Source organism: Oncorhynchus mykiss, chromosome 13 (assembly GCF_057628025.1).
Source record: "Oncorhynchus mykiss isolate SJ-2025 chromosome 13, ASM5762802v1, whole genome shotgun sequence".
Classification (NCBI taxonomy): Eukaryota; Metazoa; Chordata; class Actinopteri; order Salmoniformes; family Salmonidae; genus Oncorhynchus; species Oncorhynchus mykiss.
In genome coordinates this window covers 79,752,767-79,771,389 of record NC_143034.1, presented here as the reverse complement: position 1 = coordinate 79,771,389, position 18,623 = coordinate 79,752,767, and the positions used below count along the sequence as shown (strand labels likewise).

Genomic DNA, 18,623 nt, shown 5'->3' with positions numbered 1-18,623 from the left:
GGACAGTTACAAATACATTACAAGTTGATATTGTGCTGCTAGTGATGGACAGTTACAAATACACTACAAGTTGATATGGTGCTGCTAGTGATGGACAGTTACAAATACACTACAAGTTGATATGGTGCTGGTGGTGATGGACAGTTACATATACACTACAAGTTGATATGGTGCAGGTGATGCACAGTTACAAATACACTACAAGTTGATATGGTGCTGGACAGTTACAAATACACTACAAGTTGATATGGTGCTGGTGGTGATGGACAGTTACAAATACACTACAAGTTGATATGGTGCTGCAGGTGATGGACAGTTACAAATACACTACAAGTTGATATGGTGCAGGTGATGGACAGTTACAAATACACTACAAGTTGATATGGTGCTGCTGGTGATGCACAGTTACAAATACACTACAAGTTGATATGGTGCTGGACAGTTACAAATACACTACAAGTTGATATGGTGCAGGTGAAGGACAGTTACAAATACACTACAAGTTGATATGGTGCTGGTGGTGATGGACAGTTACAAATACACTACAAGTTGATATGGTGCTGCTGGTGATGCACAGTTAAAAATACACTACAAGTTGATATGGTGCAGGTGATGGACAGTTACAAATACACTACAAGTTGATATGGTGCTGGTGGTGATGGACAGTTACAAATACACTACAAGTTGATATGGTGCAGGTGATGGACAGTTACAAATACACTACAAGTTAATATGGTGCTGGTGGTGATGGACAGTTACAAATACACTACAAGTTGATATGGTGCTGGTGGTGATGGACAATTACAAATACACTACAAGTTGATATGATTAGGTTAGGTCTAGTTGATATGGTGCTGGTGGTGATGGACAGTTACAAATACACTACAAGTTGATATGGTGCAGGTGATGCACAGTTACAAATACACTACAAGTTGATATGGTGCTGCAAGTGATGGACAGTTACAAATACACTACAAGTTGATATGGTGCTGCTAGTGATGGACAGTTACAAATACACTACAAGTTGATATGGTGCTGGTGGTGATGGACAGTTACAAATACACTACAAGTTGATATGGTGCTGCTAGTGATGGACAGTTACAAATACACTACAAGTTGATATGGTGCTGCAGGTGATGGACAGTTACAAATACACTACAAGTTGATATGGTGCAGGTGATGGACAGTTACAAATACACTACAAGTTGATATGGTGCTGCAGGTGATGGACAGTTACAAATACACTACAAGTTGATATGGTGCTGCTGGTGATGGACAGTTACAAATACACTACAAGTTGATATGGTGCAGGTGATGCACAGTTACAAATACACTACAAGTTGATATGGTGCTGCTAGTGATGGACAGTTACAAATACACTACAAGTTGATATGGTGCTGGTGGTGATGGACAGTTACAAATACACTACAAGTTGATATGGTGCTGCTAGTGATGGACAGTTACAAATACACTACAAGTTGATATGGTGCAGGTGATGGACAGTTACAAATACACTACAAGTTGATATGGTGCAGGTGATGGACAGTTACAAATACACTACAAGTTGATATGGTGCTGGTGGTGATGGACAGTTACAAATACACTACAAGTTGATATGGTGCTGCTAGTGATGGACAGTTACAAATACACTACAAGTTGATATGGTGCAGGTGATGCACAGTTACAAATACACTACAAGTTGATATGGTGCTGCTAGTGATGGACAGTTACAAATACACTACAAGTTGATATGGTGCTGGTGGTGATGGACAGTTACAAATACACTAGAAGTTGATATGGTGCTGCTAGTGATGGACAGTTACAAATACACTACAAGTTGATATGGTGCAGGTGATGGACAGTTACAAATACACTACAAGTTGATATGGTGCTGGTGGTGATGGACAGTTACAAATACACTACAAGTTGATATGGTGCTGCTGGTGATGGACAGTTACAAATACACTACAAGTTGATATGGTGCTGCTAGTGATGGACAGTTACAAATACACTACAAGTTGATATGGTGCTGGTGATGATGGACAGTTCAGAGATGTCTTGATGTGGTGTGCTACGTAGAGTGCATAGTCCTTTGGTCTCTATGGGCCAGGTGGCCAGTTGGTGAGGGGCACAGTATAGTCCTTTAGTCTCTATGGGCCAGTTGGTGAGGGCCACAGCATAGTCCTTTAGTCTCTATGGGCCAGTTGGTGAGGGCCACAGCATAGTCCTTTAGTCTCTATGGGCCAGTTGGTGAGGGCCACAGCATAGTCCTTTAGTCTCTATAGGCCAGTTGGTGAGGGCAAATTCCACTTTTCCATTTTAAAATGGTTAACTAATTATAATCCACATAATAATTAAAATGTCCTGTTTCTGCAGGATTGTTTTCCTGCTGTAGCAAATTGGTTCAAATTAAGATCCAACATCTGTAGCAATATACCTCTCTAATGTATATGACTCTATCAGGATATATATACATCTCTCTAATGTATATGACTCTATCAGGATATATATACCTCTCTCTAATGTATATGGCTCTATCAGGATATATATACCTCTCTAATGTAAATGGCTCTATCAGGATATATATACCTCTCTAATGTATATGACTCTATCAGGATATATATACCTCTCTCTAATGTATATGACTCTATCAGGATATATATACCTCTCTAATGTATATGGCTCTATCAGGATATATATACCTCTCTAATGTAAATGGCTCTATCAGGATATATATACCTCTCTAATGTATATGACTCTATCAGGATATATATACCTCTCTCTAATGTAATGACTATATCAGGATATATGTAACAGTACAAATTTAGACCGTCCCCTCGCCCATAGCCGGGCGCGAACTAGGGACCTTCTGCACACATCAACAGTCACCCTCGAAGCATCGTTACCCATCGCGCCACAAAAGCCGCGGCTCTTGCAGAGCAAGGGGAACTACTACTTCTAGGTCTCAGAGCAAGTGACGTCACTGATTGAAACACTATTTAGCGCCCACGCTAACTAAGCTAGCCGTTTCACATCTGTTACACTCACCCCCCTTTTGACCTTCCTCCTTTTTCCGCAGCAACCAGTAATCCAGGTCAACAGCATCAATGTAACAGTATAATTTTAAACCGTCCCCTCGCCCATACCCGGGCGCGAACCAGGGACCTTCTGCACACATCAACAACTGACGCCTACGAAGCGTCGTTACCCATCGCTCCACAAAAGCCGCGGCTCTTGCAGAGCAAGGGGAACTACTACTTCTAGGTCTCAGAGCAAGTGACGTCACTGATCAAAACACTATTTAGCGCCCACGCTAACTAAGCTAGCCGTTTCACATCTGTTACATATATATACCTCTCTCTAATGTATATGGCTCTATCAGGATATATATACCTCTCTAATGTAAATGGCTCTATCAGGATATATATACCTCTCTAATGTATATGGCTCTATCAGTATATATATATACCTATCTAATGTATATGGCTCTATCAGGATATATAAACCTCTCTCTAATGTATATGGCTCTATCAGGATATATATACCTCTCTGATGTATATGGCTCTATCAGGATATATATACCTCTCTCTAATGTATATGGCTCTATCAGGATATATATACCTCTCTAATGTATATGGCTCTATCAGGATATATATACCTCTCTCAGGACCTCTTCTATGTGTTCTCCTTTGACTGTTTGACATCTTGTATTTACTGTTGTTTAGGCTGGTTGAATGAGTTGTCTATGAAAGCTACTTCATCTGTAAGAAAACAGGCGGCTGCACCAGTGACTGTAAGTTATGTGATTTCATCATATGAAATTAGAAGTATGTTTGTAGCCCACGCAGTTACAAAATGGCTGTTGAAACAGTGGCACATATTTCTCTGTAACATTAGAAGTCGGATAAATGTGTTGAGACATAGGAAAGATGGGCAAACTCTCGTACTGTAGGTCTAGGCTACCTACAAACTATTATAAGGTTAGGTCTAGACTACCTACAAACTATTATAAGGTTAGGTCTAGGCTACCTACAAACTATTATAAGGTTAGGTCTAGGCTACCTACACACTATTATAAGGTTAGGTCTAGACTACCTACAAACTATTATAAGGTTAGGTCTAGGCTACCTACAAACTATTATAAGGTTAGGTCTAGGCTACCTACAAACTATTATAAGGTTAGGTCTAGACTACCTACAAACTATTATAAGGTTAGGTCTAGGCTACCTACAAACTATTATAAGGTTAGGTCTAGGTTACCTACAAATTATTATAAGGTTAGGTCTAGGCTACCTACAAATTATTATAAGGTTAGGTCTAGGTTAGGTCTAGGTTACCTACAAACTATTATAAGGTTAGGTCTAGGTTAGCTCTAGGTTACCTACAAACTATTATAAGGTTAGGTCTAGGCTACCTACAAACTAGTATAGGGTTAGGTCTAGGCTACCTACAAACTATTATATAAGGTCTAGGCTACCTACAAACTATTATAAGGTTAGGTCTAGGCTACCTACAAACTATTATAAGGTTAGGTCTAGGTTACCTACAAACTATTATAAGGTTAGGTCTAGGTTAAGTCTAGGCTACCTAAAAACTAGTATAAGGTTAGGTCTAGGCTACCTACAAACTATTATATAAGGTCTAGGCTACCTACAAACTACTATAAGGTTAGGTCTAGGCTACCTACAAACTATTATAAGGTTAGGTCTAGGCTACCTACAAACTATTATAAGGTTAGGTCTAGGTTACCTACAAACTATTATAAGGTTAGGTCTAGGCTACCTACAAACTATTATAAGGTTAGGTCTAGGCTACCTACAAACTATTATAAGGTTAGGTCTAGGCTACCTACAAACTATTGTAAGGTTAGGTCTAGGCTACCTACAAACTATTATAAGGTTAGGTCTAGGCTACCTACAAACTATTATCAAGTTAGGTCTAGGTTACATATAAACTATTATAAGGTTAGGTCTAGGCTACCTCCAAACTATTATAAGGTTAGGTCTAGGCTACCTACAAACTATTATAAGGTTAGGTCTAGGCTACCTACAAACTATTATAAGGTTAGGTCTAGGTTACATATAAACTATTATAAGGTTAGGTCTAGGCTACCTACAAACTATTATAAGGTTAGGTCTAGGCTACCTACAAACTAATATATAAGGTCTAGGCTACCTACAAACTATTGTAAGGTTAGGTCTAGGCTACCTATAAACTATTATAAGGTTAGGTCTAGGCTACCTACAAACTATTATAAGGTTAGCTCTAGGCTACCTACAAACTATTATAAGGTTAGGTCTAGGCTACCTACAAACTATTATAAGGTTAGGTCTAGGTTACCTACAAACTATTATAAGGTTAGGTCTAGGTTACCTACAAATTATTATAAGGTTAGGTCTAGGCTACCTACAAACTATTATAAGGTTAGGTCTAGGCTACCTACAAACTATTATAAGGTTATAAGGTTAGCTCTAGGCTACCTACAAACTATTATAAGGTTAGGTCTAGGCTACCTACAAACTATTATAAGGTTAGGTCTAGGTTACCTACAAACTATTATAAGGTTAGGTCTAGGTTACCTAGAAATTATTATAAGGTTAGGTCTAGGCTACCTACAAACTATTATAAGGTTAGGTCTAGGCTACCTACAAACTATTATAAGGTTATAAGGTTAGGTCTAGGCTACCTACAAACTATTATAAGGTTAGCTCTAGGCTACCTACAAACTATTATAAGGTTAGGTCTAGGCTACCTACAAACTATTATAAGGTTAGGTCTAGGTTACCTACAAACTATTATAAGGTTAGGTCTAGGTTACCTACAAATTATTAAAAGGTTAGGTCTAGGCTACCTACACACTATTATAAGGTTAGGTCTAGGCTACCTACAAACTATTATAAGGTTAGGTCTAGGCTACCTACAAACTATTAATAAGGTTATAAGGTTAGGTCGACGTCAGACATTCAATAGTCGGAGTAGTTTTGAGCTATGATCACTTATCATGCTGACAAACCAAACATAATATAACATATCACTAACAACCCACTACTATACATTATAACCTAGCCTACTTTACATAATATAACATCTACATATCACTAACAACCCACTACTATACATTATAACCTAGCCTACTTTACATAATATAACATCTACATATCACTAACAAACCACTACTATACATTATAACCTAGTCTACTTTACATAATATAACATCTCACTAACAACCCACTACTATACATTATAACCTAGTCTACTTTACATAATATAACATCTACATATCACTAACAACCCACTACTATACATTATAACCTCGTCTACTTTATATAATATAACATATCACTAACAACCCACTACTATACATTATAACCTAGTCTACTTTACATAATATAACATCTACATATCACTAACAACCCACTATTATACATTATAACCTCGTCTACTTTATATAATATAACATATCACTAACAACCCACTACTATACATTATAACCTAGTCTACTTTACATAATATAACATCTACATATCACTAACAACCCGCTACTATACATTATAACCTAGTCTACTTTACATAATATAACATCTACATATCACTAACAACCCACTACTATACATTATAACCTAGTCTACTTTACATAATATAACATCTACATATCACTAACAACCCGCTACTATACATTATAACCTAGTCTACTTTACATAATATAACATCTACATATCACTAACAACCCACTACTATACATTATAACCTAGTCTACTTTACATAATATAACATCTACATATCACTAACAACCCACTACTATACATTATAACCTAGTCTACTTTACATAATATAACATATCACTAACAACCCACTACTATACATTATAACCTAGTCTACTTTACATAATTTAAAATATCTTACTTGATGCAAATAAACTTTCTGAATGGATCAATAATTTCCCCCTCAGATCAATCATGTCCGTTTTAGCCCTTCTGTCTACATTCTCAGATACATTTAAAAAATAACAGATTGAAAGACAATAAATAACCTACTTTTAACAAATAAAAATAATTGTGAGACATGGCCTTGTGTTGCTGTACTGTCTATAACTACCTTAACAAACAGTGACTTGTTATTATTGTTATTATTGTTGCTGTACTGTCTATAACTACCTTAACAAACAGTGACTTATTATTATTACTGTTATTATTATTATTATTATTATTATTGTTATTATTATTATTGTTGTTGCTGTACTGTCTATAACTACCTTAACAAACAGTGACTTATTATTATTATTATTATTATTATTATTGTTATTATTATTATTATTATTATTATTATTATTGTTATTATTATTATTATTATTATTATTATTGTTGCTGTACTGTCTAGAACTACCTTAACAAACAGTGACTTATTATTATTACTGACAGTTACCATGGAGATGAAATGTCACAACTACATATTCATGTGATGCATTAAATCACCTGACTGTTTCTATGTCTGTTAGTAAATGTTTTATAAGAGATAATTAATAAATGAAAACAATTGACATTCAATAATTACTGTGTTAACCACAACCAACATGTTGTATCTCTGTTTAGTTGTCACTGTGTTAACCACAACCAACATGTTGGATCTCTGTTTAGTTGTCACTGTGTTAACCACAACCAACATGTTGTATCTCTGTTTAGTTGTCACTGTGTTAACCACAACCAAGATGTTGGATCTCTGTTTAGTTGTCACTGTGTTAACCACAACCAACATGTTGGATCTCTGTTTAGGGGCCAGTGCTCTAAAATGAGTCTCTCTGGGGAGAGAGAGGAGGGGGACCCTGCCTCTAAAATGAGTGTCTCTGGGGAGAGAGAGGAGGGGGGCCCTGCCTCTAAAATTAGTCTCTCTGGGGAGAGAGAGGGGGGATCTGCCTCTAAAATTAGTCTCTATGGTGAACATGACACCAAAGCTAAGAGGTGAGATGACACTTTTTGATATCATTATTGTGAGTTTATTTCCAAAATTTTTAAAATCAGAAATGGTTGCTTCAATATTACTGTTCTCAGATTTTTTATTAATAGATTTTAGATTTTATATGTATATATATATATATTTATTTTTTGCCAAATGCCATAAATCCATTGTTTTCCTGGAATATATGTATATATATATGTATGTGTATTTGACTGTATTATGAGCTTGGATAAGAGCATCTGCTAAATCAGGGGTTCTCAATCCGGGGTCTGTGGAGGTACTGCAGGGGTTCTCAATCCGGGGTCTGTGGAGGTACTGCAGGGGTTCTCAATCCGGGGTCTGTGGAGGTACTGCAGGGGTTCTCAATCCGGGGTCTGGGGAGGTACTGCAGGGGTTCTCAATCCGGGGTCTGTGGAGGTACTGCAGGGGTTCTCAATCCGGGGTCTGTGGAGGTACTGCAGGGGTTCTCAATCCGGGGTCTGTGGAGGTACTGCAGGGGTTCCACGACACCCTGACTGTACTCGATGCAATGTAAGAGATTTGATAGAATTTTAACATGACGAAACCACTTTGCCTACTCTTAATTATTGCCTAATATAATGTAATGCATATTTTTTAACCAATTGTGATCGTTGATACAAACATAATTTGGACATTATTACCGTTGTATCAACACACTCTTCACACCCGTTTAACAACTCTAAATATCTTTGGCATAGTAGTCATCAAGTCCCTTGCCAATAATGTTATAAGCAACATCCTATCCTCCCTCTCAAATCAAATTCCATGTTTAACATTTCTTGCTGATAAAAACTAGTTCATTGAATCTACCATAGAGCCAAGTTTCATAACATGACCTTATTCCCCTAGTCATGAAGTCATCGTGAAAAAACAGGCCTTATTTTAGGTCATTCTTCTTCCTGCCAGCTCCTATTAGTTCTATTGAGCTCCGTGGAATCAACTCACCTTCTGAACGTTCTATTCCCAGCTCATTGTTCTGCGTCACCCTGCCAGCTCCTATTAGTTCTATTGAGCACCGTGGAATCAACTCACCTTCTGAACATTCTATTCCCAGCTCATTGTCCTGCATCACAATGGCAGCTTCACTATTTTATCAATCACACCTGCCTACGTTTACCTTGGGTTCATTACTAAGCTGATTACTGCTATTTTATGAGCGCCAACCCTGTATGCTGAAGTACACGTTGTGCTGACCCACAGTACTAAACGTTAAACATTTTGTGGTCATGGTTAACCATATTTATTTTCAGAAAAGGTATACAACCTAAACAATACACATATCCCTGTCCTCTTTTTCAAGACGTGGCCTATTTAAAAAGCCAGAAGACATTTTTTATTACGAAATAACATAATACTTTTTTTGAGTTCTTGTCATTTCTAAATGGCTGCTGGGTAATTTGATATGCATCGAAATCTTCATTTGAAGGCATCAAATTGAGCGAATGCTGCGCAGTTTCACTGAGTTGCAAACCAAATGGAAAGACCTAGCTCATTGATTTGTAGATCTGACGCAGGTGCTACCTCAGGTTATGAGCCTAGCAGTTTTCGCGAATGAGTTATGTAGTACCTACAGAAGGCCACAGGGAGGAGCAAGAGAGTTATAAACCAATACTGTTTCTTGCCTTAAAACCCCTAAACCTAAAAATCTATCAAATGTATTTATAAAGCCCTTTTTACATCAGCAGATGTCACAATGTGCTATATGGAAAATCTAACCCTACGTAATACCTATTTAAGCCTTAACCATGAAACCCTAACCCTAATTCTAGGGAAGGGAACTAGAACTCTTTTAGAAACTGTTTTAGTGATAATATTATGTTAGTAAATACAATTATGGTACTAATTATAGTACTAAATAGCATTTTGATTATTTTGTTCATCTAAACCTGTCTCAGCATTTTAGTGTTTTTGTTTTGTTATTTTATTATATTTATTATTGCAACACTTGATAAACGAGACACATTAGTTTTATTTTTCAAATGCGGTTTGAAATGTGTGACCTAGTAACTTCAATGTGAAAGTCTAGGAATTGGCGTGGGATGGGTGGGGTGGGGCAGGTTAGCCTTTCTGATCTCCCCATCCCGGATCCGGGATCGTGAATACAGACTCAAGCTCATTACCATAACGCAACGTTAACTATTCATGAAAATCGCAAATGAAATGAAATAAATATGCTAGCTCTCAAGCTTAGCCTTTTGTTAACAACACTGTCATCTCAGATTTTCAAAATATGCTTCTCAACCATTGCAAAACAAGCATTTGTGTAACAGTATTGATGGCTAACGTAGCATTTAGCATTAGCATTCAGCTGGCAACATTTACACAAAAAAACAGAAAAGCATTCAAATAAAATCATTTACCTTTGAAGAACTTCAGATGTTTTCAATGAGGAGACTCTCAGATAGCAAATGTTCCGTTTTTCCTGAAAGATTATTTGTTTAGGACAAATCGCTCCGTTTTCTGCGTCATGTTTAGCTATGAAAAAACCCCTGTATCCAGGATTGTGTAAATCTATCAGCAAGCTCATTAGCATAACACAACGTTAACTATTTATGAAAATCGCAAATGAAATGAAATAAATATGCCATCTCTCAAGCTTAGCCTTTTGTAAACAACACTGTCATCTCAGATTTTCAAAATATGCTTCTCAACCATAGGAAAACAATAATTTGTGTAAAAGTAGCTAGCTAGCGTTAGCATTTCGCGTTAGCATTTAGCGTTAGCATTAGCGTTAGCATCCAGCACGCAACATTAACAAAAACATAAAAGCCTTCAAATAAAATCATTTACCTTTGAAGAACTTCTGATGTTTTCAATGAGGATACTCTCAGTTAGATAGCAGATGCTCAGTTTTTCCAAAAAGATTCCTTGTGTATTAGAAATAGCTCCTTTTATACATCACATTTGGCTACCAAAAAAAATCTGAAAATTCAGTCCTCAAAACGCGAACTTTTTTCCAAATTAACTCCATAATATCGACTGAAAACATGGCAAACGTTGTTTAGAATCAATCATCAAGGTGTTTTTCACACATCTCTTCATTGATACATCGTTCTTGGACACATGCTTTCTCCCCTGAATCAAATGGTAAAGTAGAAGCAGCTGGCAATTGCGCACCGAATTCGACGCAGGACACCAGGCGGACACTTGGAAAATGTAGTCTCTTATGGTCAATCTTCCAATGATATGCCTACAAATACGTCACAATGCTGCTAAGACCTTGGGCGAACGACAGAAAGTGTAGGCTCATTCGTTGCGCAATCACAGCCATATAAGGAGAGAATGGAAAACAGAGCTTCAGAAATTCTGCTAATTCCTGGGTGATGCATCATCTTGGTTTCGCCTGTAGAATGAGTTCTGGGGCACTTACAGACAAAATCTTTGCAGATTCTGAAACTTCAGAGTGTTTTCTTTAAGAATATGCATAGTCGAGCATCTTTTCGTGACAAAATATCGCGCTTAAAACGGGAACGTTTTTTATCCAAAAATGAAATAGCGCCCCTAGAGCTCTAACAGGTTAGAGACTGAACTAAGAAATTAACAAGAAAAATACACTTTATTTCTCAGCTGCCTCACCAATGTCTGTTCATCCAATTATTACCTTTTAATTGCTAAATATTTCCAATAGATGGCAGCATAAGACCATGAAGCATCAGTTATAGTCTACAAGCAGCAATATGATGGACCATGAAGCATCAGTTATAGGCTACAAGCAGCAATATGATGGACCATGAAGCATCAGTTATAGGCTACAAGCAGCAATATGATGGACCATGAAGCATCAGTTATAGGCTACAAGCAGCAATATGATGGACCATGAAGCATCAGTTATAGGCTACAAGCAGCAATATGATGGACCATGAAGCATCAGTTATAGGCTACAAGCAGCAATATGATGGACCATGAAGCATCAGTTATAGTCTACAAGCAGCAATATGATGGACCATGAAGCATCAGTTATAGTCTACAAGCAGCAATATGATGGACCATGAAGCATCAGTTATAGGCTACAAGCAGCAATATGATGGACCATGAAGCATCAGTTATAGGCTACAAGCAGCAATATGATGGACCATGAAGCATCAGTTATAGTCTACAAGCAGCAATATGATGGACCATGAAGCATCAGTTATAGGCTACAAGCAGCAATATGATGGACCATGAAGCATCAGTTATAGGCTACAAGCAGCAATATGATGGACCATGAAGCATCAGTTATAGTCTACAAGCAGCAATATGATGGACCATGAAGCATCAGTTATAGTCTACAAGCAGCAATATGATGGACCATGAAGCATCAGTTATAGTCTACAAGCAGCAATATGATGGACCATGAAGCATCAGTTATAGGCTACAAGCAGCAATATGATGGACCATGAAGCATCAGTTATAGTCTACAAGCAGCAATATGATGGACCATGAAGCATCAGTTATAGGCTACAAGCAGCAATATGATGGACCACCGTCTTCATCCACCACCAGAATACAGTCCATCAAATCAGAGAGCCTGTTGTCCGGACCTTTTGGCTGTCTCTATGGGGGTACCACAGAGTTCATTTCTCGGGCCGACTCTTTTCTCTGTATATATCAACGATGTCGCTCTTGCTGCGGGCGATTCCATGATTCACCTCTACGAAGACGACACTATTCTGTATCCATCTGGCCCTTCTCTGGACACTGTGTTAACAACCTCTAGAGGAGCTTCAATACAACTCTCCTTCTGTGGCCACCAGAAAACCAGTCTTAAACGCGAAATGCTTTACAACCGATTGCTGCCTGCACCCGCCCGCCCGCCTAGCATCACTACTCTGGATGGTTTTTGACTATGAATATGTGGACAACTACAAATAGGTGTCTGACTAGACTGTAAACTCTCCTTCTAGACTCATATTAAGTATCTCCAATCCAAAATTACGTCTAGATTCGGCATCCTATTTCGCAACAAAGCCTCCTTCACTCATGCTGCCAAACATACCCTCGTAAAACTGACTATCCTACCAATCCTTGACTTCGGCCATGTCATTTACAAAATAGCCTCCAACACTCTACTCAGCAATGTGGATACAGTCTATCACAGTGCAATCTGGAGTGATAGATGTGCAGATGATGATGTGCAAGTAGAAAGACTGGTGTGCAAAAGAGCAGAAAAGTAAATAAAAACAATATGGGGATGAGGTAGGTTGATTGGGTGGGCTATTTACAGATGGGCTGTGTACAGCTGCAGCGATCGGTAAGCTGCTCAGATAGCTGAAGCTTAAAGTTAGTGAGGGAGATTTTCAGCGATTTTTACAATTCGTTCCAGTCATTGGCAGCAGGGAACTGGAAGGAAAAGTGGCCAAAGGAGGAGTTGGCTTTGGGGATGACCAGTGAAATATACCTGCTGGAGCGCGTGTTGTTATGGTGACCAGTGAGCTGAGATAAGGCGGAGCTTTACATAGCAAAGCCTTATAGATGACCTGGAGTCAGTGGGTCTGGTGACGAATATGTAGCGAGGGCCAGCCGTTTAGAGCATACAGTTCGCAGTGGAGGGTGGTATATGGGGCTGTGGTGACAAAAAGGATTGGGCTTCTATCACTCCAGTTTTAATTTGCTAAATTGTAATAACTTTGCTACTATGGCCAATTTATTGCTTTACCTCCTCATGCCATTTCCACACTGTATATAGACTTTTCTATTGTGTTGTGTTATTGACTGTACGTTTGTTTATTCCATGTGTAACTCTGTGTTGTTGTTTGTGTCGCACTGCTTTGCTTTATCTTGGTCAGGTCGCAGTTGTAAATGAGAACTTGTTCTCAACTGGCCTACCTGGTTAAATAAAGGTGTTCTCAACTGGCCTACCTGGTTAAATAAAGGTGAAATAAAATTAAAAAATAAAATAACGTTTTCTAGCTCTCAAATTATATTCAATGTAAAAAACATCATATCAAATGTTACTACATTGAGCCTTTCGGTCACATTTGGCTGTATAAAACCAGCATTACTTCTGAATTCTCTGAGAGTGAGGCAGATATATATTATTACTGTATAAAACCAGCATTACTTCTGAATTCTCTGAGAGTGAGGCAGATATATATCATTACTGTATAAAACCAGCATTACTTCTGAATTCTCTGAGAGTGAGGCAGATATATATCATTACTGTATAAAACCAGCATTACTTCTGAATTCTCTGAGAGTGAGGCAGATATGTATTATTACTGTATAAAACCTAGCAGTACTTCTGAATTCTCTGAGAGTGAGGCAGATATGTATTATTACTGTATAAAACCAGCATTACTTCTGAATTCTCTGAGAGTGAGGCAGATATATATTATTACTGTATAAAACCAGCATTACTTCTGAATTCTCTGAGAGTGAGGCAGATATGTATTATTACTGTATAAAACCAGCATTACTTCTGAATTCTCTGAGAGTGAGGCAGATATATATTATTACTGTATAAAACCTAGCAGTACTTCTGAATTCTCTGAGAGTGAGGCAGATATATATTATTACTGTATAAAACCTAGCAGTACTACTGAATTCTCTGAGAGTGAGGCAGATATATATTATTACTGTATAAAACCTAGCAGTACTACTGATTTCTCTGAGAGTGAGGCAGATATATATTATTACTGTATAAAACCAGCATTACTTCTGAATTCTCTGAGAGTGAGGCAGATATATATTATTACTGTATAAAACCAGCATTACTTCTGAATTCTCTGAGAGTGAGGCAGATATATATTATTACTGTATAAAACCAGCATTACTTCTGAATTCTCTGAGAGTGAGGCAGATATATATTATTACTGTATAAAACCTAGCAGTACTTCTGAATTCTCTGAGAGTGAGGCAGATATATATTATTACTGTATAAAACCAGCATTACTTCTGAATTCTCTGAGAGTGAGGCAGATATATATTATTACTGTATAAAACCTAGCAGTACTTCTGAATTCTCTGAGAGTGAGGCAGATATATATTATTACTGTATAAAACCAGCATTACTTCTGAATTCTCTGAGAGTGAGGCAGATATATATTATTACTGTATAAAACCTAGCAGTACTTCTGAATTCTCTGAGAGTGAGGCAGATATATATTATTACTGTGTAAAACCTAGCAGTACTACTGATTTCACTGAGAGTGAGACAGATATATATCATTACTGTATAAAACCTAGCAGTACTACTGATTTCTCTGAGAGTGAGACAGATATATATTATTACAGTATAAAACCTAGCAGTACTACTGATTGTGAGACAGAGTTAGCATTTAGCAAAATAAACATGATTATTTTTGTCTCTGAAATGAAAGACTTTAAACATGTCATTGAACGACATGTAATGATTAGAAAAAGAAACATCTAATTCATAATTTCTATAAACAATAAAAGCTCATTTACAAACATTTTTGAAAAGTGACATATAGCGTTTTGGAATGAAACTCTTCTTATGTTTCCCCATTAGAGCTCAGAGTAGATGAGAGATGTAATGTTTGTCTCTGTTGTGTTGAAGACCAATCAAGCAGGAGAGACCAGCCTCCCCTGTTTCCAGCTGTGTGTCCATGAAGAGTGACAAGTCTATGGGTGAACCTATATACTTTAGAGAGGGAGACTTTTCTACTGAACAAAGGTAAGAAGAACTCATGGGTCCTGGTCAGTGAGTTAAACAACACTGTCTCTAGTCATTTCTCCTCTCCCATTTTCCCATTTATTGTTGTTGTTTTCATTCTCCATAGACTAATCATTATGCCCATTTTCATAGTCCTAAAACAATATTAAACAAACACAACATTCTCTCCCTTTGTGTGTGTGTGTGTGTGTGTGTGTGTGTGTGTGTGTGTGTGTGTGTGTGTGTGTGTGTGTGTGTGTGTGTGTGTGTGTGTGTACTCCCTGGATGAGGAGATGTAATCTCATGTTTTGTCCACAGAAACCAACAGGAGAGATCAGAGTCAGAGAATCTCAGTGTTCAGTCTTCCCAGAGTCATCAAACAGAACTGGCCTCCATATTCAGTGTATGCCTCAAGTAAATTTGATTTGTCAATCATTCATTAAAGTCTTCATGAAAAAGTATTTATTATTTTGCTTAACTTAGTTACTTGATTTATTTCAGTTGCTTGAAGAGAAAATTATGACATTTGTGAAAAACGAGCTGAAGATGTTCAAGAGGATTCTTAGTGCAGAACTCCCAGAAGGCTTTAAGAGACAGAAGCAGGATAAGGAAGTGGTGGATGCTGAAGATGAGAAGCAGGAGAGCAATGCCAGAGAGGGGGCTCTGAAGATCACACTGCACGTCCTGAGGAAAATGAACCAGAAGGAGCTTGCTGACACACTGGAGAAATGTAAGATCTGTCTGCCTCATGTTGAATGCTGTTTTATAACATTTAAAAGCTGTAGCTAAAGTACAGCTAAAGTAGCTGTGTAACTCAATGATATTGTAGCAGCCTTAACACAACACCTAGTGACCTCATCAAGTAGCAGCAGGGATGTGTTGTGTTGGTAAATTTAGAGAGAGAGAGACAACATCAATAATACCAATAATAATATAATCAGTCACACCAGTCTGTAATGCATTATGAAAACATTTACACATTTATAGTCAGTTAAGAGAATAAATTATTATAATGTAAATCTTTATAACAGTCCTACAATAATGTAGACATTAAAACAGACATAATATTGATGCGTAATATGAATAAGCCTGTTAGGTTCTAATTCTTCAGAGTAAATAACTCACAGACACTAGAGGAGCTTAACCAAGTTTCTTCCCAGAGGGTCATTACAGCTGTAATTCAGACTACATCAAAATAACATTTCACACAGCACTGATATTTAACCGTTCCTCATAGGCTGAGTCTCCTCCTACACATCTGTACAAACATCGTTCTTTACTGCTAGGCAGGACACTAGTGATACAGGTCATGAACTTTAATTTCTCCCTTAAGCAGACCTGACCTGACCTCAACCTCCCTCCATCACTAATCTATGGTTCTCTCCCCTTATCAATGCCTGCCACATGTAATCACTTCCCTGCACCAACACATTCTAAGCTTCATTACACACACTATATACCTTCCTCCTATAACCATTACCTTCTGGTGTAGACCCTCCACTCTATACCTTCCTCCTACAGATACCCATTAACTTCTGGTGTAGACCCTCCACTATATACCCTCCTCCTATAATCATTACCTTCTAGTGTAGACCCTCTACTATATACCTTCCTCCTACAGATAACCATTACCTTCTGGTGTAGACCCTCCATTATATACCCTCCTCCTATACCCATTACCTTCTGGTGTAGACCCTCCACTATGTACCTTCCTCCTATACCCATTACCTGCTGGTGTAGACCCTCCACTATATACCTTCCTCCTTTAACCATTCACTTCTGGTGTATACCCTCCACTATATACCTTCCTCCTATAACCATTACCTTCTGGTGTAGACCTTCCACTATATACCTTCCTCCTATACCCATTACCTTCTGGTGTAGACCCTCTACTATATACCTTCCTCCTACAGATATCCATTACCTTCTGGTGTAGACCCTCCAATATATACCTCCCTCCTATAACCATTAACTTCTGGTGTAGACCCTCCACTATATACCTTCCTCCTATAACCATTAACTTCTGGTGTAGACCCTCTACTATATACCTTCCTCCCACAGATACCCATTACCTTCTGGTGTAGACCCTCCACTAGATACCTTCCTCCTATACCCATTACCTTCTGGTGTAGACCCTCCACTATATACCCTCCTATAACCATTACCTTCTGGTGTAGACCCTCCACTATATACCTTCCTCCTACAGATACCCATTACCTTCTGGTGTAGACCCTCTACTATATACCTTCCTCCTACAGATACTCATTACCTTCTGGTGTAGACCCTCCACTATATACCCTCCTATAACCATTACCTTCTGGTGTAGACCCTCCACTATATACCTTCCTCCTACAGATACCCAGTACCTTCTGGTGTAGACCCTCTACTATATACCTTCCTCCTACAGATACTCATTACCTTCTGGTGTAGACCCTCTACTATATACCTTCCTCCCACAGATACCCATTACCTTCTGGTGTAGACCCTCCACTAGATACCTTCCTCCTATACCCATTACCTTCTGGTGTAGACCCTCCACTATATACCCTCCTATAACCATTACCTTCTGGTGTAGACCCTCCACTATATACCTTCCTCCTACAGATACCCATTACCTTCTGGTGTAGACCCTCCACTATATACCCTCCTCCTATAACCATTACCTTCTAGTGTAGACCCTCTACTATATACCTTCCTCCTACAGATAACCATTACCTTCTGGTGTAGACCCTCCACTATATACCTTCCTCCTACAGATACCCATTACCTTCTGGTGTAGACCCTCCACTATATACCCTCCTCCTATACCCATTACCTTCTGGTGTAGACCCTCCACTATATACCTTCCTCCTATAACCATTCACTTCTGATGTATACCCTCCACTATATTTCTTCCTCCTATAACCATTACTTTCTGGTGTAGACCCTCCACTATATACCTTCCTCCTATAACCATTACCTTCTGGTGTAGACCCTCCACTATATACCTTCCTCCTATAACCATTAACTTCTGGTGTAGACCCTCCACTATATACCTTCCTCCTACAGATACCCA

General features: G+C 38.2%; 1 protein-coding gene across 2 annotated transcripts in view; it reads left to right on the top strand.

The window, feature by feature from the left end:
- The window catches only part of LOC110518098 (NLR family CARD domain-containing protein 3-like), a 55,480-nt gene that overhangs the window by 11,250 nt on the left and 25,607 nt on the right, over positions 1-18,623 (top strand). Inside the window, exons 2-6 of one of the 2 annotated variants that reach the window (XM_090197853.1) lie at positions 3,726-3,793; positions 7,770-7,955; positions 15,473-15,589; positions 15,887-15,971; positions 16,070-16,298. In XM_090197853.1, coding sequence (XP_090053979.1) covers positions 7,786-7,955; positions 15,473-15,589; positions 15,887-15,971; positions 16,070-16,298 — 601 coding nt within the window. In that variant the 5' untranslated portion in view covers positions 3,726-3,793; positions 7,770-7,785. Of the gene's footprint in view, positions 1-3,725; positions 3,794-7,769; positions 7,956-15,472; positions 15,590-15,886; positions 15,972-16,069; positions 16,299-18,623 lie in introns of those variants that run through there. The other variant, XM_090197854.1, reaches the window with a different exon arrangement.